The 22,395-nt window shown below is 45.9% G+C and overlaps 1 protein-coding gene across 2 annotated transcripts in view; it reads left to right on the top strand.

The window, feature by feature from the left end:
• The window catches only part of SLC10A7 (solute carrier family 10 member 7), a 305,313-nt gene extending 283,683 nt beyond the window's left edge, over nt 1–21,630 (top strand). For both annotated transcript variants that reach the window (XM_062199524.1, XM_062199525.1), the window contains 2 exons: nt 16,579–16,724; nt 19,121–21,630. In XM_062199524.1, coding sequence (XP_062055508.1) covers nt 16,579–16,724; nt 19,121–19,150 — 176 coding nt within the window. In that variant the 3' untranslated portion in view covers nt 19,151–21,630. The remainder of the gene's footprint in view (nt 1–16,578; nt 16,725–19,120) is intronic.
• The last annotated feature ends 765 nt before the right edge of the window (nt 21,631–22,395 follow it).

A 22,395-nucleotide genomic window follows, 5' to 3' on the forward strand; every position in this document is an offset into this window, starting at 1 on the left:
ACTGTCTATGAGACCAGGTTTCCCTAAGCCATGGGTACACGTGAAGCATAATTAAGTAATTTTTGCAATGCCTCCCATTACAAGTTATCCTTCTAGTTGTATAAATCCCTTTATGAAAGAAAAATCTATGTGATTTTTTTCAAAGAATCTCACAAAGCAGTGAGCCGTGGAAACATTCACAAAAGCAATGCAAGTTAGAATTGCTGCTTGCCAGGGTGGGCCTGAGGCTTAGCAGGTAAGACACTGGTTGGGATACCTGCATCACATACCAGGGAGCCTCGGCTCAAGTCCTGGCTCCACTCCTGGTCCCAGCTCCTGCTAATGCAGAACCTGGGAAGTAGCAGATGGTAGCTCAGATTACTGGGTCCCTGTCACCACATGGAGACCTGGACTGGTTTTGGCTTCTGGCTTTCACCACCTGGTGCTAGGTGTTACAGGCATTTGGGGAGTGAACCAGCAGATGAGAGATTTCTCCCTATCTCCCATCTCTTAAGTAACCTAAATAAATAAATTTTTGAAAATCATTGCTTTCCAGAAGTCAGTGCTACCAAAAGGGCAGTGAACCAAACATAAACATGAACATTGGTCAAGAGTGCTTATGGGTCCCAGCATTGTGGCACAGCAGGTTAAGCCATTGACTGCAATGTAGGCATCTCATATGAGCGCCAGTTTGAGTCCCAGCTGCTCCACTTCTGATCCAGCCTCCTGCTCATGCTCCTGGGAAAGCAGTGGAAGATGGTCCAAGTATTTGGGCCCCTGCCACCCATGTGGGAAGTCCGGGTAGCGTTCCAAGCTCCTGGCTCCAGCCTGACCCAGTCCTGACCATTGTATCCATTTGGGGAGTGAACTAACAGATAGAATAATAGAATGTCTCCATCTCTCTCTCTCTCTCTCTCTCTCTCTCTCTCTCTCTCTCTGTGTGTGTGTGTGCATAAGAGAGAGACAGAGACAGAGACTGACTCTGCCTTTCAAATAAATACTTTTTAAGAAAAGCTGCTGTACACAGGTGGAGGCAGTGGCGGTTCAGCAGCACCTGCGGAGGGAGGCACAGGTCTCAGGGTGATGCTCAGCAGTGCCACCCTCAGGTGAGAAGTGCTTCAGGACACATCCTGAGTGACCTCAGCGGCCAGCCCTGTCCTCGGCCAGCCCTGTACACTGTTACATGTGAGTCCCATGATATTGTTTTTCATAATTCTACTTAATAATAACAACAGGACTGAGCCTAATTGCTATTATTTTTGATGTGCTCACCTGATGCCTGGCACTGTTCTAGGTATTGCCCATGCTCTGTCTTGATTGACACCTCCAAACTCCTTTGGAAAAAGTAATTTTAACCTCGTTTTAAGCAAATGCGGAAACGAGAGGCTCAGGGGATAGTCAAAAAACCCAAGTCTCTGACCTCAAAGCCCGTGTCGTTCCTTCACACCTCCAGTGCTCTGGACATCCCTTCGGGTGGCAAGTCCACTGCCCGCTGCTCGTTCAGTCTGCGAGAGGGAGCTACGCAGGTGCTTCCCCCTGCAGTGGTCACACTACGGCTCAGGAGAAGGGGTCATGAAAAACCCTACATCCTGTGGCACCTCAACCATATGCCGAATCTTTATCATTGTATGCTTCCCGGTGACCACTCCTAGTGTTAGAAGCTTTAGTTCTGTAGTGTCATATTTATTTACTTTTACTTATGCTTATTTATTCAAGAAGCAGAGAGATCAAGTTCCTTTCTGTTTTGACGCCCTAAATGCCAACAGCCAGGGCTGGCCCAAAGCCAAATCCAAGAGCCAGGAAGTCAGTAGCGGTCTCCCATATGAGTGGAAGGAACCAATTACTTGAGCCGTCACCACTGCCTCCCTGGGCCTTTATTACCAGGAAGCTGGACTCAGGCTCTAGAGCTGGGTCTGAAAGCCAGACAGTCCAACGTGGGCGTCAACCAGTGTCTTCAGTGATAGGCCAAGTGTCATATTTATATCAAGCTAAAAACATCCTATCATAGGCCGGCGCCGCAGCTCAATAGGCTAATCCTCCGCCTACAGCGCCAGCACACCAGGTTCTAGTCCCGGTTGGGGCGCCGGATTCTGTCCCGGTTGCTCCTCTTCCAGGCCAGCTCTCTGCTGTGGCCGGGAGTGCAGCGGAGGATGGCCCAAGTGCTTGGGCCCTGCAACCCATGGGAGACCAGGAGAAGCACCTGGCTCCTGGCTTCAGATCAGTGCAGTGCACCGGCCACAGCAGCCACTGGGGGGTCAACCAACAGAAAAGGAAGACCTTTCTCTCTGTCTCTCTCTCTCACTGTCCACTCTGCCTGTCAAAAAAAAATCCTATCATAAAAGTAGCTCTAAGGACATGAATTAATTTTACACACTAGTAGTTAACACACATGCCCCAAATCATACACACCCCATGCTTCTAAAAGGGAGATCCCATGAGAAGTGAGGAGCATGCATCCTGATGTTCTAGAGCTTGCCCCTTCCTCTGAGTCCTTTCCCACACCGGGAGAGTGACAGTGGCTCTTTCCCCAGTGCGCCCTGGTCATCTGTGCACCCACTGCCAGGCACAGACGGCTTTGTTTATGTTAATGATTATTATTATGTGGGAAGTTTGCCTCTAGCAGGACTAAAACATGCATCACAGAGCAACACTTGTTTACTATTTGAAGTGAAAAATCTCACCCGGGAGATCTCATTCACTGGAAGTTTGTGTCTCTCAATCTCCACTTGCAGACAGGGATCCATGAGTGACAATCAGCCTTTCAGACTTGCATCTCTCCAATTATTAATTTGGTCATGTCTCTTCCCAGAAGTTCCCTTAACTGCACCAGACTCTTTAACCAACTGGTATATATGTAATGACAGCCAGCTCTGTGCTTTTGTACAGTAAGGAACAAGTGCACCTGTAGCTGCAAATGAAAGCACACACACACACACACACCCTGTCTTTGTCTCCATCTACAACACTGTCAAAACAACTCCAGCCAAAAATTAAGGTTTGCAGCCCACTTTTTTTAAAGAGTTATTTATTTGAAAGAGTTACAGAGAGAGAGAGAAGTCTTCCATTCCGCTGGTTCACTCCCCAAATGACTGCAACGGCCGGCAGCTGCCCAATAACCGAGGCACCAGAACCCCTCCCCACACTTGTAGCTCAACCACCTAGGACAGAGCTAGGAGCCCCGGGCGATGGCAAAACGCACCTGAGGTGGAGAACCACACGTCACACTCATCTCCTGCATTTGTGTGCATTTATTTACCGTATTCCAAAGGGGATGCAAGGTTGGGACTATGACTACCCATTTGTCTAAAAACGTTGAAAGGCAAAACGTAAGTATTCACAGGAGAAAACTGAGATTAGAAAAACTGGGAAAAAATATTTCCAGGAATAACTTCTTCTAGAGTTTTGTTCATTCCTTCCTCCACCCAGAGGTTTTCTAAGTGAGGTCTTACCTCCCCAATTTGTATAGCACTGAGAACAAATAAAGGCCAGGAGTGGGAGGTCAGAGTGCCATCCAGCTGCCATAAACCGCAGCCATCCGAGTCAACCTTTGTAAGAGATGGCACTGAGCATAAGTAACTCTGATTTGTAATCCCCAAATCAAAAACTGCCTTATGCTTTCACTAGCAAGAAGCCACCTCTTCCAGGGCTTCTCTTCCTCCTAGACACAGCACCATCAAGATGAACATTTGTGTCAGACGATGACTAAGGGCCACGTTGACAAAACAGAACAAAAGATGTATTTAAAATAGTGACTGTGCAGTTATGGCATGGCTTGCGTGTGTCATGTGACTAAGACTTGGAAGCCTTCCAGAAGTTCCTGTGTCTACTTCTAAGATTATCCATGCAGCATTTTAGGCAAAACTAAATTTACCCGATGGGGCCTATGGCAAAATTAGTGAAAACTCAAGTCACACAATCAGCCTCTCTTTGCCTCACTCTGAAAAGATTCAACTGTATTTCTTCATTTATGTAAGGATCCAACTCCCACCAGAAATCTGTAAAATTAGACAAGGCCTTCCAGGGCCAGGCAGACGGGGCCGGTTCTGTGCTGGTGACCGAGGTAAATGCCTGTGACCTTGTTTTATTTTTGTCATATGAAATCACCCTTCTATTTCTGCCGCTTTCCCATCCTGTGGGTGTGAACTGTAGCTAGAGTTTCCCTTTAGAAGATGAACAGCTCTTCATTCACAGCCTAGAAAAAGGGGAACAAGTACCCTCACTCCTTCCTGCCCGCCCTGTCCCCATAAGCATGGCGGCCATGTTCTTCCTCCTGGAAGAGCCGGCCAGTGTGTGAACAAAGGCTTCCTGGCTCCGTCCTTTGATTCATTCTTGAATTCCCTGTTTGCTAATTACTCCTACAAGGCTTTCAGACAGGTGAAGGTGTACCTGATGATCTGAGGCAGAAGCCGTCAATGCTGGAGTTAAATGTTTCATTGTCAGCATCTGCTGAGTCGCCCAGGCCATTCATTAAACATCTCTTCCAATCAGAACATACCTGTTTCAAACCAGAAATAACACCAGCTGCTCGTTTTGGGGCTTTTCTTGCATCTTTATTTACATGAAACTTTCAGCAAAGCGATAGCATTACAGCCCTGGCAAGTGAAGGCTGAAACCCAGTCTCATTTCTTACTGGGCTGAAAATGATCGTCAACCAACTTTTATTCAAAGTAAGTAAAAGCCTGCTGGGCCACAAACACATTTTTGAAAGAGTTTTCTCTCTCCCTGTGAGACCTTTATTGTGTAAATAATATTTTACTTGGGTTTTCTCCCACCATTACTCCATGTTGATGTTCTCATGTGTCCCTGTTAGGGGTCCCTAAGTCCTCCCAAAAATAACCATCCCAGGCAGTGCAGGTGCTACCTCGATGGTTAGGAGAGAGCACGGGCAGGTGCACACATACACACACACAAACACACAATCACACGGCTGCAGCCTGTTGCTGGCTGGGTGTGGTCATTTATCCACCATGGCACTTTCCTCATCTGAGAAATGGAGCGAATACTGGTGGCTTTGCTCTCTGTGGGTGTGAGAGGTGAAGGGGGTTGGCACATCAGAAGCACTACGTAAGCATCTGTTATTATCAGTCGCCATTCCACCTTCCCAACAGCAAATGCCGGCCCAGAATATGAGCCCCAGGTTCAGCTTCTGCCATCCTGCGTGAGGTGAAGTTGCTGCAGGTCTGAGGCAGTCTGAAGATTGTATTACTGCAAAGATGATTCCGTTCTCTTAACACTGGCCTTAGCCGTCAAGTTTGTAATCTTATATTTGGTCATTTTCCTCCTTTTCCAGCCTGACCCTTCTTTGTAGATAAAGGTTCTAATACATGCAGGAGTATAAGTCCCTTAGGGAAGTCTGACTTGAACTCCTGCCCACCCCAGTGCCTGAGCTGAAGGTGATCCTTGTTGCAAGAGGCAGAGCAGCAGGAAAGCAGGAGCGGGCTCCGTGGGCAGCGTCCCTTAGTGGGCATGCTCAGAGATCACCGTATGACGCTTTGTGGCTTCCCAGCTTGGACATTAGCATTCTGTTTGTACCCACCTGTTAAACGCGTAGAAGATTGACCTGTTTTTCTGCCACAGGCCTAGCAAAGGGGGTCTGTCACACGTCCCAGAGCTGCTGCTGCTGGCTTGGCACTCAGCAATTGAAAGTGCTAAATCCACGTGGATTCCACGAGCCCAGTGGTGGGAAACTGAGAAACCCACGGGAGAGCTCTAATTCGCATGTATTATTTACCTGCGCTTCATTTGGGATGGCTTTTTGTATAAAAGGGATAGAAATGTTTTCTTCTGTGTTCCATAAAGCAACAATGGAGGCCCTGATGCCATGGCGGGATGCACCTGAGATAATACAGCAGGAGTTTTCAGTTGAAAAAGAAATCATACACACACACACACACACACACACGATAAGATGTAAATCATGGCAAGGGTAAAGCAGCACCATCCACGTATTAAAATATCTCAGAGAGAGTGGACGTTTAGCCCAGTGGTGAAGGCACTCACATCCCATACTGGAGTATCTGGGTTTGAATTCCCCAGGTCTGGCTCCTCACTGCAGCTTCCCACCATTGCAGACCCTGGGAGGCAGCAGTGATGGTTCAGGTAACTGCTACTTTCTTGGGAGACGTGGACGGAGTTCCTGGCTACTGGCTTCAGCCCTGGCCTAGCCCCAACCATGGCAAGTATTTGGGGAGTGAACCAGCAGAGAGGAATGTCCCCTCCTCCTCGCCCTCTCCCCATCCCTCTCTCCCTCCGAAGTAAATAAATAAAATAAATGTTAAAATACCTCAGAGAATTTGAACAAAAAACCATTTGTTTAGTGTGGGGGCAATGACAGCAGGTGACATGATCTGTGACATCCAGTCCCCTTCCCCGGGGGACTTGGCAGGAAGTTGACTTGCCAGCCTTTGGAGGCTTCCCAAATGGGAGTGGGGGAAGTCCTAGCATAGCGAAGATTATGCCAGCATGTGACTCTAGGAGCCATACAGACTGAACAGCAGCGCTAGACTGCTGTAGCAGGCCTCTGGCAGACAGCCACGCCACGCCCATCCACCCGGAAGTAGGCTTTCTTCTTTTTACACCCTCTAAAAGAGAGAGAAGGGGCCAGTGCCGTGGCTCACTTGGTTAATCCTCCGCCTGCAGTGCCAGCATCCCATGTAGGCTCCGGTTCTAGTCCTGGCTGCTCCTCTTCCAGTCCAGCTCTTTGCTGTGGCCTGGGAGGGCAGTGGAGGATGGCCCAAGTGCTTGGGCGCCTGCACCTGCATGGGAGACCAGGAGGAAGCACCTGGTTCCTGCTTCAGATCGGGGCAGCTCCCGCCATTGCAGCCATTTGGGGAGTGAACCAGCGGATGGAAGACCTTTCTCTCTGTCTCTCTCTCTCACTGTCTGTAACTCTACCGGTCAAATAAATAAGTAAAAATCCTTAAAAAAACAATGAGATAAAACGTAGCAGAAGCAGACTGCTCTCTGGGTGCATTTTACTTATCTTATTTTCCTGGATAACAGTGCACATTTTCTCACTGCTCTGTGCCATGATTGTGTTGTTGGATGCAGTCTGCTCTTTGCCTGCCTTTGGCACAGGGCCCTCTGTCTTCTCCCCCAGATCCGCAAGGGAGAACCTGAGCTTCCTCAGGGCAAGGCCTTTTGTCAGTTGATTCACTGCCCCCAGAAGAGTTCCTGGCATATAATAGATGAATACGTACTCCACACCAGACAGTGTGCATTATTTCAATTTAAAAAAAGTCTGAGAAATAGGCCCATTTTACAGATGTGAAAACTGAGGTTAAACAACTTACCCAACCAAGCTCACACAGTGGTAAATGGTGATTTAAACAAGACTCAAACATAGGATTCTCTGATCATGTATCAGACTTTTTAACTACTACACCATACAGCCTCAATGTAGGTGCTACATAGAATAAATAATAAATCCCTGTGTGAAATAACAGAATAAATGATAAGTCCCTGTGAGAGATAACAGCTATTGTTACTGCAATGGCCTTGCTTTAGGATCACTCTAACTGAAAGCAAAGCCTTTTCTTCACAGTCGTGTCTGAGCATGGCTTCATCCATGTTCCAGAATGCACCTGCGTATACCTGCCACTCGACTTAGTAATTGAAATAAGCCAGCACCGGTGCGTTGGACTTTTCTGTGTCTGAGCCGGGGTGTGTGTGTGTGTGTGTGTACATGCTTGTGTGTGATAGGGAAAAGCACCCCAGAGCTGGCATTTGGTGACATCTGGGAAGAGTGTGTCCCTAGGGGACTGCCGCCCTGGATTCTGTTCGGGTGGCAGAGCCCATCTCTCAGGAAATTTTAAACGCACACGTGAGCTTTTCTGAGAGAAGAGATGGAATTCCAGCGACAGTGCATAGGACATTGGGACAATAAACTTGTGCGTGCTTCTAACAAGCTAAACAGAAGTGGGACGTCGCCATGACAACCGATGGAGGAAGCCACTGGATTCCAGTTCCCTCCAGAACTCAGTGAAAAGTCAGGAAAGTATTTAAATGGAAAGCAAGTAACATGAGTTCAGGCGAATGAAGCTTCTGAAAGACAGGCAATGATCCAGGTGATCGGGATACACAGCTCTGAACGAGCTGGGAAGGTAAGTATAATACTGGGCTTCAGAAGACTCAAAGGTGTCTTTCAATATATTTCCTCTCTTACGCTACTGATTTCAAATTTTGTGGTCCTTGGTTAACCCAGTTTTTTTTTTCCTTCCACCATATCAAGTACATTTTTTGCACTATGAAATATAGTCCTTTCCCACAAGGGCTTAAAATGCTTTCTCTTCAAAATCTAGTGATTTTGATTTTATTTGTTCTAAATCCTGTCTTTACCAAACATTACTGTAGCACTTGTTTTTAAATCCATCTTGTATGTTTTGAGTAGCAGCCCTGTGCTTAAACGTGGCAGGACAATTAAAGGAAGATATACTGGGCCTGTGTTCAGGCCAAACCAAAAACTACACACACGTGCGTGCACGCACACACACTCACACATGCATGTATGCACACAGAATAATGGCGGCATAATCAAGTGCTAACTGACGCCACCAGGAAGCATGCTGTCATTCTTCAAAAGACAAATCAATAGGAAGACCACCTTCACGGAGGAGAAACCTATAAAACCGAGCCTTTGTAAACTCCAATGACTTTGGTACACAGAGAGAAAGCACGAGATCCAGGCAGGGCTCCGCTTCGACAGAGACAAGGAAGTGGGAGACCTGAGTCAATGACCTGGGTCTGGACGATGGAAGGCTTGGCTTAATGGAGTCGACACAGTTAAGAGATTAAAAGGAAATACACTGGGATCCACCTCTGCCCTGACCACCCAACAGCTGGAGGGTTAGAGAAGTTGCTTAAGCGGCCTCATCTTTGAAGGGCAACATGGCTGGCGACTTCAAAAGGCTGTTGTAAGGATTAAGTGAGATAATGCAGGCAAAGCACTTAGCATGCAGGAGCACTTAGAAATGGCGGAGTAGGAAATGCCCGTCGCTGAAGTTGCGTAGGTGGAGGAGTTGATGAATGGGCGCTGGAAAGCCATTGCAGCTTTTGATCAGGGTTTTGGCTTTAATTAATGTGGGCTTGGGGAAGATTAATCTGGCTGTGGTGTGTAGGATTGATGAGGGGAAGACACTGCAGGTGTGGAGCAGTGTCGGGGGCGGGAAGGGGAACCTTGGCTTGATTTTTATGAGGAATGGAATTAGGACGATGGCAGTGAAAACTGAAGAGGAACAGGAATGGTAAATGAGGAGAGAATCTACGGGATTTGGTGACTGGATCTAGAGGTAGGAAGACAAATGGGATTTGTCAAAGTTGACCCCGAAGTTGTGAATTGTAGAAATGACCGGAGGGGCTGCCCAGACAGACGGCAGGAAGCTGGGGTAGCTGGCAGCAAGAGCTTCTGGGAGGCAGTACCCAAGAATGCGGGGACCTTGGCTGTGTTACTCTCCTTAGAGCCCACGCATGCAGGACAGCATTTCACAGACAGCAGAGGCCCTAAAAGGACTTTCCCCACAAGCCAATGAATGAATGAGTGAATGAAGTAATGAATGCTGGAAACACTGTGCACCCAAACGGCAGTGAACTCCGAAAAGTGAGGGAACGGAGACAGTTTTTATATCGCGAACAATAGAGCAGCTTCCAGTGGGGCTTAAATTAAAAGTCTGTGTTTAATCCAGGAGGAAAAATAGCAGTTTCTCAAGGAAAGGAAGAAAAACTCCCCATCCACCAGGAAGTAGTGGTTGTTGAAACTTCAACACTGTTACAAACAGAATTTTCTAATTCAGGGAACATGAAATAAACATATTTAAAATAGGGGGGAAGACACTTGCTCTTGTACGTCCTGTTTTATCCTTTCCATCCTGGGTATAGGATAAAAGCAAAGCCTTACTTGCTTGTTAGAAGCAGAAAGCCGCTGCTTGAAGTTCCAGCTTGGCAGATGTCAGTTGAAAGCTCTGCTTATGGAATATGCCGCAGTGTCAAACCCTGTTGGAGCGTTTCAGACGAATGTGTCATGTGTGACACGGAAATATGGCACGCTGTACATTAGTGATTTCCCAAGTGCTTGGATCAGGTAGTAATGTGCTGAGAAAGTGCCCTTTATCTATCCACACAGTGTACTTGTGGAGCAACGGGGAAATGCCTTTGCAGGAAATTACTTTAGTCAGAAAAAGAATCCATTTACAACATGCGCCTTCTAACATCTTTCAGACAATGCATTGTATTAAAGAGGCATTTTTTGATTAATGTTTTATAAACATTTTTCAGCATGACAGCTTAAAGTCCCTGTAAAATTGTAAATGCGTGCATAGTGTTCACTTCCATAAAGTCAAATGCCATCTCCTAAAGTCTGGTTGGATCCTGTCAACCACGGTGACACAGAATCAGTACCTGGGAGCATTAAAATTAATTTACTTCATTTATATTACTGCAGTGATAGCAAGATGAAAAGAATCCTTTATTCAAATTTTACTTTAAAAAGAAAACTCTTCCTGGTAAGTTTGTTTGGCTCTTTAAATTATTGCTATTTTTCCCTAATTAACGGAGGTAGTAAAAATGGAGTGCGAGTCCGCCCAGTAACTTTGTGATGGGATCTGGAAAAATACAAACCCGCTCATTTAGTTTACTCCGTTTGAGCACCTACTATACGCTCAAAGACCAAGAGGAGGCAGTTGAAGACCCCACGAACGCTTACAGCGTAGTGAGGGAAACACCGAGACACAAGCAATGACACCCAGCAGTCAAAGGCAGGCAGCAGTAAGCGTGGAATCTATAGGGCAGCCTTGGGGCTTTCAGGATGGCTTCCCAGAGGAGGCAGCCCAGGAACTTAGGACTACAGGCCACAGAGGAACTGAAGAGATCAAGACATGGGTATGGGGCATCCCGGGCAGGAGGTGCTGAGGTGCAAGACAGCATGGCACCGGCACGGAGGGAGGATGTAGAAACACAAGATGCTGGCAGAGGTCTGAGAGCAAAGGAATGGTGAGATTGAGAAGGGAGGAAGAGCAAGAGCTGGGGACAAAGTCATGAAGTCCTCGGATGCCACGCTTAGGACAGGGGTGGTATCTGCTGTGTGCTAACCTCCTGTGTGATTTGACAGACTGAGCTTTGTGATTTGACAGACTGAGCTTTGCGCTGTAGAAGTCTCACTGTGGTCACAGAACGCAAAATGCCTTAGACAGAACAAGCCTGGAAGCAGAGAAATTGGCTGGGATCCAGAGTGGGAGGTGCGGCGGAGAGCAGGTGTAAGCAGTCACCGAGGTGCCCTCTCAGTTGCATCCACGCAGGGTTGTGTCCCATGCTGCGTTCTGGCTTGTCTCGCCCTTTTGAAGAGCAGCGAATCAGGTACAGGAGCGCTAACTGAATGAATGAATGACTATGAATAATGATCAAGAGAGTTATTAAACAAGTGACCGGAGAGGACAAGAGTGGTGCAGTACATAGGCTCCTGGGATAAGAGGTACGGCTGATTTTCTCTGACTTGACTTGAGTCTCACGTTCTGCCAAGTCCATGGCCAGGTGGCAGAATCACAGTATGGTGAGTGCAGTGGCTCCTGGAAGATTCCCAGCCTCTCACTATTTGAGTTTGCGCTTCTTGTCTAGATGGTGCCTGTAGAGAGGCTGAACTCACGGCTCCCAGTGCTTGCCGGCACAGCCCCGAGCACTCAGCCCTCCACCTGCTTACCCTCCCTTCTCCTTCTACTCTGTCCCTAGAGAAAATGCAAACGCAGCGAGTGGAAGTTCCCCTGGGATTCGGGAAGGGGAGGTGAGGAAGAACTTGGAAGAAAGCAGGAAAAAAAGAGATAAATGGGAGATTGAGAAGACAACATAGCCATTGAAAAGGAGAGTAGACATTTGAATGAGTGAAGAGTGAGGTAGCTTTTGAAAAGCAAAGCAAGTAACACATGACTGAAGTCCCTGGATTGCACCTTGTGCAGCCACCATGCAGGGACTTCCAGAGGTCCCCTGAAAGGGCTTTGATCTCTGGTGGACGCTAAGTCTTTTCTCTGATATATTATTTTTCCAGCTTATTTTTAACGTTAGCCCCCTTGGCGTGAGGGGGGGGGGGAGTACTAGCTAATTTGATTAATGACTACCAAGCCAGTGTTGCAAACACATGAAGTGCGGGGAAGCAGTTCCTTGACAGATGTCTGCAGTAGCTGAGAGTCATTGCACAGCGCTTTTCTTTTTCAAGTAAAAAGCAAACAACTGGTACACAAGGTAGAGTCCGCAAAAGTGCCACTCGGTCCCTCAGGAAACCTGAATCCCCCCTCGCACCACAGGGAGTTAGAAAAACGAAAAGGAAAAGGGAGAAGAATGAGGAAACACAGGAGGAATAACCGCGGGGTACAGCTGGAGCTGCGAGATGACAGGAAGAAACTGGGGTTCTCAGAACCCAGAAGTGGCCGGGCAGGGCCTCAGACTTCCAAGGAGAGCCCTCCCTGCCGGAGCCCATGGCTCCGGGGGCACAGAGAGCTATCAGCTGGAGCCAACTCCTGCTACCCTGGCGACAGAGCTGTGGCTGGCAGGAAGTCCAGGCACCTGGAAAAGAGCCCCCTCCTTCTCCAGCCCCTCCCGAGTGCCCCTGTTGGCAGAGCCTCGTGGGGACCAGCTGGCCAGGAAGACTGATATTTGCCAAGACCAAGTCCCCTCAGGAGAGCAATGAACAGAGGGCATTTTTGAAGAGGAGAGAGAAGAGCTGAAGAACTAGCATGGGACTGGAGAGAGCTGTAGAGGAATTGCTGTTGGATCCAAAGAAGTGCAGGTCACTGTGCACCAGAAGCTTCGTGAGGGTCAGAACGTGGCTGTGTCCTTGAACCCGTGGCCCTTGGTGTTGTTTACACTTTCACCCACATGAAGTCAAGGCACATCCTGGTGCCTGTTGCAGGAACATTTGATGAGGCCTGCTGCCCTGGAAGTGCTTTGGGGGCGGGGTTTGGGGCGACGCTGGGTGGAGTGCACAAAGGGTCAAGATTTCTAAAAGGGCGGCTGGGCTAAGAAGCTTTTTGTGTCCTAGTCGGTCTTCTGCTTCTGGGGAGCCGCGATGCCCGTGCCGCGATGAACTGACCTCACCTAATGTGGGACCTGCAGATGCAGTGTGCCCAGCTGCCGTGTGGACGCCAGCACTGGGGAAGGTGTCCTGGCTACTGGGTGTTTCCACTTCATCAGTAGCAAAATGTCGAAAGCTACAGTTTTTACCCACCTTGCAGGGTCATCGTGAGGCTTAGTTCAGCCCACGTAGGGATGCTGTTGACAGAAGAAGACTCAGGGCAAGCACTGAGTCCATCCAGAGCACGCTTATCCTTATTGGTGCTCTCTTGGAGAACCTAGTGGGTCGCGCTGAACTGGACTTCTCTGTAGGCAGTGATGTTTGGAGTCATACTCCCAAAGCACAGGCAACAAAAGCAAAAACAGGCACATGGAATTATATCAAAATATTTCTGTACAGCAAAGGAAGTGAAAAAGAAGTTGAGGAAGACAGAATAGCATAGTTCTCAACCAACAAAGTGAGGAGACAGCAAGCAGAATGGGAGAAAATATTTGCAAACTATGCATCTGACAAAGGATTAACAGCCGGCGCATATAAGGAACTTAACCCAACAACAAATCACTCCTGTTAAGAAATGGGCAAAAGATCTGGATAGACATTTCTCAGAAGAAGACATACAAATGGCCAATAAATACCTGAAAAATGCCAGTATCATAAGCCATCAGAATCACAGTGAGGTATCATCTTAGTTCAGTTAGAATGGCTGTGATGAAAAAAATCAAAAATAAAATGTGCTGGTGAGGATGTAGAGAAGGGAGAACCCTTATATTCTATTGGTGGAAATACAAATTTACATAGCCATTATGAAGAACAGTATGAAATATCCTAAAAAAGTAGATTATATTATGACCCAGTTATCCCACTTCTGGTAGCCAAAGGAAATGAAATCAGCCTATTAAAGAGATACCTCCACTCCCCTGTTCATTGCAGTACTATTCACAATAGCCAAGATATAGAATCAACTAAGATGTCCATTGGTAAATGAATGGGTAGAGAAAATGTGGTAAATATACACAATGAAATGTTATCCAGGCATTTGCAGCTAGGTGGATATCACTGGAGATCATTTTGTCAAAGGAAATAAGCCAAACACAGAAAAACAAAAAGTATGTGTTCTCTCTCATTTGTAGAAGTTAAAAGCACAGCCAGTCTAAACTGTGAATAGTGATTACCATAGGGAGGTTGGATAACACTCACCCAAACACAGAAGTGACAAGTTCCAAGGTTCCATAGCACAATGAGGTGACCATGGTTCATAATAGTGTGTTTATTATGAAAAGATGACCTTTTTTTTTTTTGCTTTAGAATAGCAGAGATTAAATTTCCATAAGATAAATGCTGTAACTAATGGGATATCTGTCCAATTCAGAACAGAGATACAGTCAAGGAACAGAAAGTATACTGAATAGCTCCAGGTAGGTAGATACCATAGTGAGGATTCAGCTTAAACTGATTTCTTTACCATATGTTGATTGATTGATTGATTGAATGTTAAGCTTAAAATTTATAAATATAAAGAGAATAGATTTCATCTATCTCATAGATCTGATTCCAAAAATACAATACTTTCCTCCTCCTTCTTTCCTTTCTTTCCCTTTTTTCTTCTAATTTCTTTCTCAATAGCATACTTCCAATTCATTTTATAATCACAGACTCAATGTATTAAATGCTGTACAAAGAACTGGAAGAGGGGAGCTGGTAGGCTGATAAGCTGGTAGGCTCTAAACACAGGAAAAGATAAGGAAATGGACAGGCCGGTTATGTCATTTGATTGGATTTTGCTCTGTATGTATGTTGAGCTAATGCACTGTGCCTCATAAAAATGTAGATAGTGCATGTTAATCAAAAGTTTGTTTAAATACAATTATTTAAAAATTCTTTAAAATGGTTCATGATTTAACAACAAATGGAAAATAGTTCTGGAGATACATGGTTATACAGTAATATGAATGTAGTTAATGTTCTCAAAGTGTATATGTCAAAGGGTTAAAATGGCAAATGTTATGTAACATGTATTTTCTCACAACAAAAAGTTCGGGGGAGGGCATCTTTAAAAAATATTGAGAGGGGAGGCAAAAGAGGTAACTCAGATGACCTAGTCTAGCAGCCCAAGTCCTCGAATTTGGCATCAAAAGGCCCTGCTGTGATCATTTTTAGGGACAAATTATCTCCATACCTTGATCACTGGCTCCCTTTTACTCCATCCCCCAATTTCTTAGCATTGCCCCTTTGAGCCCAGGTATAAGTAACCTTTCTCCAGAAACAGGAGGCATTGTGTTCAGGACTCAATATTTTCTCATCAGAATAACTCCCAGACCATACTTTCAGATGCTGCTTTTCAACAATAAATGGATTTTTTTAATTCCCAATTTAAAAAGAAAAAGAGAGAAAGCCATTCTATTTTTACATTCATGTGAAAACAGAAGTTGTGTGAAAATCAAAAACAATGTACTTGGGGAGCTGTAAGAGAGACCTTCTATGGGGGAAGGGTTGAGTGTTTTCAGTCTGTGGCAATGGTGTGTGAGGCTGTGAAACTGAAAGCAGCCATGAAATGCATTTTTGCATAAAGCTTTGGGATTTATTAGAAGGTAAAAATAATTGAAAAAGCTGTGCCTTTCTTGTGTTACAATAAAAAGTTATTTATGTGCCATCACCACGCGTGTTTAGGAGCTGGGGTCCTTTTCAGAGGCCATTCTCAGAGAAACAAGGAGAAAGCTAAGCTATTAAAGCTATTCAGTTGAAAAAGCTGACATATAAACACAGCAATTCTGAAAACTGGAGCCATATTAAAACAAGCGGTGATAATAGTTAAACTGCTGGTGTCTGAGTTTTGTTAGTTATAGCTCAAAAGGTATGCTGTGTGGCAGCTGTTCACAAAATCTGCCCACCCCTACCCTTTTGAAGAGAAAGGTCAACTCACAAAGTGCAATTCATTTATTTGGGTTCCATTGAACCCTTTAGTGCGAGGTTTAAACATTCAATTTTACAATTCATCTGCTATGCAGAGTATCATGCGAGCCTTGCCTGATGAGTGCAAAACTCTTTGGGATCCTTGACCAAAAGAGAACACGCAAGGCCTTTATTAATTTGGGGAATTATCTTACGGACATTATCTTACCGTATCCTTTCAACTGCCACAAGGGAGCTTTGGACCTTTGAAATGGTGCCGGGAAGATCTCCCTAAAGACCAACAGACTGCCTCACACCACCACAAGAAGAGACCCATCTGTGAAGCTCTGCTAACCACTAACACTTCCCAGCCCTCTTCAGGAACACCTTCACGCACAGTCCTCTCTCCTGTGCTCCCGAGACAAGTTGCTGGTTTGTAGTGAGAGTTACCGGGGCCCTTGCATACTACCCACCTCTTGACTCTCATCTGTGCTAGTCAGAGCGCAGAGCTGTAGGTAGGCAGTGGAGGATGGGAAGACTGGAGGACTCATTTGAGACCTGCCCATTTCAGTTCCAGAGTTCTGATGGTCATGGAGTATGTCTTTCATTTGATGATAGTCCAAGTTTGCCTCTCACCTTCCTGTCTCCTTGTTCATCAGGAATTCCAATGCTGAAGATAGTGTTTGCGGGCCATGAGCACCTCTCTTTAATATCCGTCCCCTTGCTCATCTACCACCCGGCTCAGATCCTTCTGGGAAGTGTTTTGGTGCCAACAATCAAGTCTTGGATGGTGTCAAGGCAGAAGGTGAGACTCTAGAAAGATCTTCTTTGGGTACAAATCAGAATGAAATGCTTTTCCTAGGTCTTACACTGTAGCTCTTCCTAGCAACTCACTGTGCTCAAGTACCTATTTGCTTAGCTAAATATAATAATAAGGGTGTATTAATCCATTTCAATCGAACAGGAAGGCTGAGGGTTAAATGTCTTTTATGCAGTTTTAAAAAACTCTTTTATTGCATAGGGTAAAAGTTAAATACACGTGCTCAAAACACATGCCCCCTCACACCACCTTTGCCTTTCCAGTCTTTGATCTCTGTCCTAACTCCACATGCCTTTCTAAAAATGATAGAACTTGGCTTGATGCAGGTGTCTACTTGTTTTTAATTTTCTATATGAATACTAATTTCTTTGTACACCAAATTGGGCATTAAGAAGTAAAAAATTTTTGTTGCAAAGGATTACATATGGTATTAATATCACCACACTTAGCTCAGAGTCTTAGCACATTTTATATTCTCTGTGAAACTGATTTCTTTAATTACCAACCAAAATAAGGTAAAGTGTGGTGAATTGCAAGAAGTTTCAACCTGGATGTAACACAGTTGCACCACTAGACCTGGCTCAGCCCCAGTGGCTGAGGACCTATTTTTTTCCATATACAAGGTAGTGGCTGTTATCAGGAAATGTGTGGGATGAAGATGTCCAAAGACGAAGTGCCCTCTCTGTGTCCTTGATGTCCTGATTAAATGGAAAGCCCACAGGCCCACCTGTTGAGCTATGCATGCCAACCATTCCCATCCGCTACCCGGTCCAGAGGAGGGCCTTGAGCTCCCTGCCTGGGCTCTGAGCTCTGCTGCTGGGTCCACCACTTTCTCCCTGTGTGACCTTGGGCACACTTGGCTTCTCTGTACCCACTTCCAGCCACTAGGAAACCAGAGGTGGCATCTGTACACTAGAGTTGGATAGGATTAGTCCTAGCTATGATAAAGGTAGCTGTTCCTGCCAGTGTTGTTCATTGATATCTACAGTGCTGGCCGGCGCCGTGGCTTAACAGGCTAATCCTCTGCCTTGCGGCACCGGCACACCGGGTTCTAGTCCCGGTTGGGGCGCCAGATTCTATCCCAGTTGCCCCTCTTCCAGGCCAGCTCTCTGCTGTGGCCAGGGAGTACAGTGGAGGATGGCCCAAGTGCTTGGGCCCTGCACCCACATGGGAGACCAGGAGAAGCACCTGGCTCCTGGCTTCGGATCAGCACAATGCGCCAGCTGCAGCGCACCGGCTGCAGCGGCCATTGGAGGGTAAACCAACAGCAAAAAGGAAGACCTTTCGCGCTCTCTCTCTCTCACTATCTACTCTGCCTGTCAAAAAAAAAAAAAAAGATATCTACAGTGCTGCTCCCAGCTGACTTGGCTGTCGCCATCATACAGGTTAGGAAACAGGCTCAGAGAGCTGAATGACTTGCCCGAGGTCCTATGGGTAGTTTAGATGGTCCTAAATGTAAGACTTGAACCCTGTTGGGCCTCCCATATCTTTCTTCACCACGGTAACACTCCAAACAGAAATATAAAATCCATTTCAGGAGACTCATCATTGGTCCCAGAATTATTCCTGAGAAGTTTAGGCCATCCAGCGTGCCCACGAATTCAGTTATTTAACAAAATGTTAGTGATTCCTGTTCCCTGCCAGGTGCCAATGCCGTCTCTGAGCTGCTACTCAAATAGTAGAGGAGCAGCTTGAGAATCTTGTCTTTCACTGTGTGTCCCCCTTCGGAAACTTCCATTTGTACTTAGGATGTGTTTATCAAAGTGTACACGCACTGTTGATCCAAATTTGACAGAGGATAAAGAAAAAAATTTCAAAACCCTAATCCTCATCAATGAAGCGCAGTCAGCATAAACAGCAAATTTATCAGAGCAAATTTTGTTTCCAAATCTTGCAAAGCTCTGGGATTCATTCTACAGAGAAGCAGAAGCCTCTCCAAAAGGGAGACCAAGGGCAGTGCTGTTCGTTTCCCTTTGACCAGAAGGCACCCCAGCCCAGACCACTGGCTAACAGAGTTCTCCAGAAGGCCCAGGGTTTCTGTCTATCCTATTTGACTACTGACATGCGACAAAGACTCCATCCTCACGACAACACTGAGCACCCCCAACACACACACACACACACACACACACACTCCAAGAAATGTACTGATGCTTGAGACTCAAGGTCCCCATCTCGTGCTCCATGGAAGTCTCTGAGTAGTTGGGGGCCGGTGACAGCCTGCTGGCCAGGAAGGTGGGAGGTAAATCGGCTTGCATGTAGGCGTTGCACTGTGGGTTGGGCAGTGCTCTCTGGGTGGGCCTCCTCTTCCTTCCAGAAGCATGAATCACCCGGTGTGCTGTCACCTGACGCTCTGACCACGTCCCTTCTCTCTCTGGCAGGGAGTGAAGTTGACCAGGCCAACGGTATGAGGAGAGCAGCGCGCTCTGGCGGTGTACATATGTACAGGAGGGTACCTACAGATAATTCTGAAGACTCGTCCTTGTGAATGTTGCTACGATGCATATTTTATTTTTTTACACAAAAATATGACACACCTGTTTAAGTGCCTTACAATGTATTTGACCAGAGTGTTACTTCCCCAGTGTACTTTGTTGGTGACTGCCAGGGGTGGTACCGTATGTTGGAGTTCATTTCTTGTTTTATTTCTGATGCAGGGAAACGGTCATAATAAGTGACAAAAGGCTCACATGGTCTCCCAGTGCCCCCTTCTGTGCAATACAGCGCTACAGTGGTAGTTACTGTAATGTTTGAAATGAGGTCACAGCATCAGGAAAATGCCTTCCTGATGACGGTGAACGCTTCCAGAGTCTTCTCCGCACGGCCTTTGATTTGCTGTTGATTCCTTTCCCCTGCAACCGTGACATGCCTCTTCCTCGTCAGCTCAGCGGGAGCCGCACATCCAGGCGGAACAGAGCTGCGTGCTGCTTGACATCGTGTTCTTAGACATTCCTTCAAATACTTTCCACACAGAAACCTCCTCATTCCCATTACGAGAGACGGGGGTGCTCTAGGTCTTAAATTTATTATTAGCTACTTCAAAGAAAGGGCCTAATCTTGGCGTTCTGAGTGGAGCTTTGAGGTAAGCTGCAGGATTCGGTTGGCAGGGCTGAAGTTCCATCTCCGTGTGTTTTGCTCTGACTCTATTGTTCCTTTCGTACCTGTTTGCCAACCCGCTTGCACACGCATAGCAGCCAAACACGAGACACGAAAGCATGACAGTGAGCCCAAGAGCAGTGACAGGGCATGGTGAGTTCTAGTCACATTCCGCATCTGAGACCCGCATTTTTTTCCTGTTCCCCAAACGTGCTGAACACTTTCCAAACTGCCCCTGGTAGCCAGGAGCAGCCTGCTACATCCTTGAAGTAGGCACTCCCAAGGCAGAGTGTTGAGGAGAATTTCCACGGCAGATTTCACAAATGGTTTCACAACATTTTAAAAAACAAATCATATTGCTTTTATGACTAAATGAAAATATTCAGGTCATCAATACAAACAAATAGTACATACACACATTCTTCTGTCTAGCCAGATGGAAAGAAAACACATTCACTAACTAAAATATCAAGGAAAATGACTTCTCAATAGGACGTCGGCTTTCAAAGGAGTAGCCAGGATTTGCTTCTACTATGACTAGAAGAACTTTAATGGGAACCAAATAGAGAAGAAAGCAATATATAGGATTAAGGGGACAGATTTTCTGTGTCACCTGCACATCACCCTGCCATCTCCTTTCGAGTCCTTTCTTGATGGGGAAGAGGATACTGGCTTCCTGGGTCTCAGTGCTATGTCCTTGGCAGCTGCCCCTGTTGTTGCCCTTGTACTCACAACAACAACCATTCCTTAGGAAGCTCCCGAGTTTATCAATCGTGTAAATGTAAATTATTATCACTACCTGGTCTCATCTTTTTTTTTTAATTCTGATTCCTTTCAATGTCACTGAACCTCATAAATTTCCTGAGAATTATGTTCGATGTAAATGTCAAGGCCAATGCCAGATCTGGGAGAAATCAATGCTCAACAAGCCGTGGACTACACTGTTACCAAGAGTTGCACTTAGGTCTGAAACTTCAGTAATTTTGCTCGGTATTTGTGATGCTTGCCTACAGAGAAGAGAAAGCTGTTCAGGTTTTGCTCCTACAAGCGTCTGAGTTTTGGAGTGACAGGGAATGTGTACCTGCCCACCCGCCCACCTGTCTGAGCTATCATAAAATGTTTGCCTAGCATTTGAATATTGATTCCCTCCCCAACTTAACTACCTCTATTGTCTGACACCTAGTAGGTGTGATTATGGAATAAAATTCAAGTGAAAAAATGCTATAACATTTTATCTTTTGCTTTAAAAAATGTGTTTTGTATTCAAATATTCTTTACACAGTGAGTTTTGGTGGCTTTAGTGATATGTTTACACATTCTTTGTTATACAAATGCTGTGACATATTTTTCCATAAAAGAAACAAAAAGTAAGGTCAAAATTTATTTTTAATTTATGCTTATTGGGATTTAATTATTCCAAACTTAAACTATTTTGTTTATACACCGTCAAACCATCTGTTTTATGCCTTCATTTTGTCTAACTGTATTTATAAGGAAAATACATCAGATAATGTTTACTCGCTTCTCCACCTGGATTTTTTTAATGGTTGTCAGAAAATTTGATTTTTTTGAGGGAGTGATAATGTTTAGCTTTTCATGTGCTCTTTGTTGTAAATTTTTTGTGTTTTTTTTTTAAAGTGCTTCCCTCTTCTGTTAAAAATAACACACCTCTGGCTAATGTTCAGTGTTTGTTTATGCTAAATACCAAATTTTTTCAAAAGGACTAGTTAAGTAAGAAAGTGGATTATTTATGATGAATGGAAGATGAAAATAATTCTATGATTAAACAAAGAGATGTTTCGGAAATCACAGGAGAATCCGCGGCTTATTTTTACCCTACTTTCAGACGCACTCATAGTGTGGGCCGAGAGTCTATAGGTTTCTCTTGACTCTTTGCAGCGCCATGTCATCATGTGTGTTAAACTGACATCAGCCTCATAGTCTCCCCAGGCATCCATATCAATATCTTCACCACATCACCGTGTTAAAATCCAGAAATAGCCCTTGTGTGTTCATCAGAGACATATTTTCTCTGCTTCAGGGCTGAGGACCAAAAGAGAAACATGTTCAGCAGAAAGAATAAAATGTGGGTGATGTGAAGTTAGCCAACCTTGTTGTAGTTTCGAGGACTGGGAAAGATGAACCCACAGTGTCTCCGCAAACCCCACCAGTTCTCTGATGAGCAAGTCACCTGGTCTAGAATTCGCTGCCTTTGTGTTCCTGAGTTGGCTGTCTTCTTGGCCATGGAAGCCCCCACAGACATGTCACCTCCTCCGGGAGGCCTTCCTGGCTCCCCTTCAGTGCCAGATTTGCTCATTCCACCATGCCCTTAGAATTTGTCCCTCGGGCCGGCACCGCGGCTCACTAGGCTAATCCTCCACCTTGCGGCGCCGGCACACCAGGTTCTAGTCCCGGTCGGGGCACCGATCCTGTCCCGGTTGCCCCTCTTCCAGGCCAGCTCTCTGCTGTGGCCAGGGAGTGCAGTGGAGGATGGCCCAAGTCCTTGGGCCCTGCACCCCATGGGAGACCAGGAGAAGCACCTGGCTCCTGCCATCGGATC

Source organism: Lepus europaeus, chromosome 8 (genome assembly GCF_033115175.1).
Source record: "Lepus europaeus isolate LE1 chromosome 8, mLepTim1.pri, whole genome shotgun sequence".
In the NCBI taxonomy this organism is placed as follows: domain Eukaryota; kingdom Metazoa; phylum Chordata; class Mammalia; order Lagomorpha; family Leporidae; genus Lepus; species Lepus europaeus.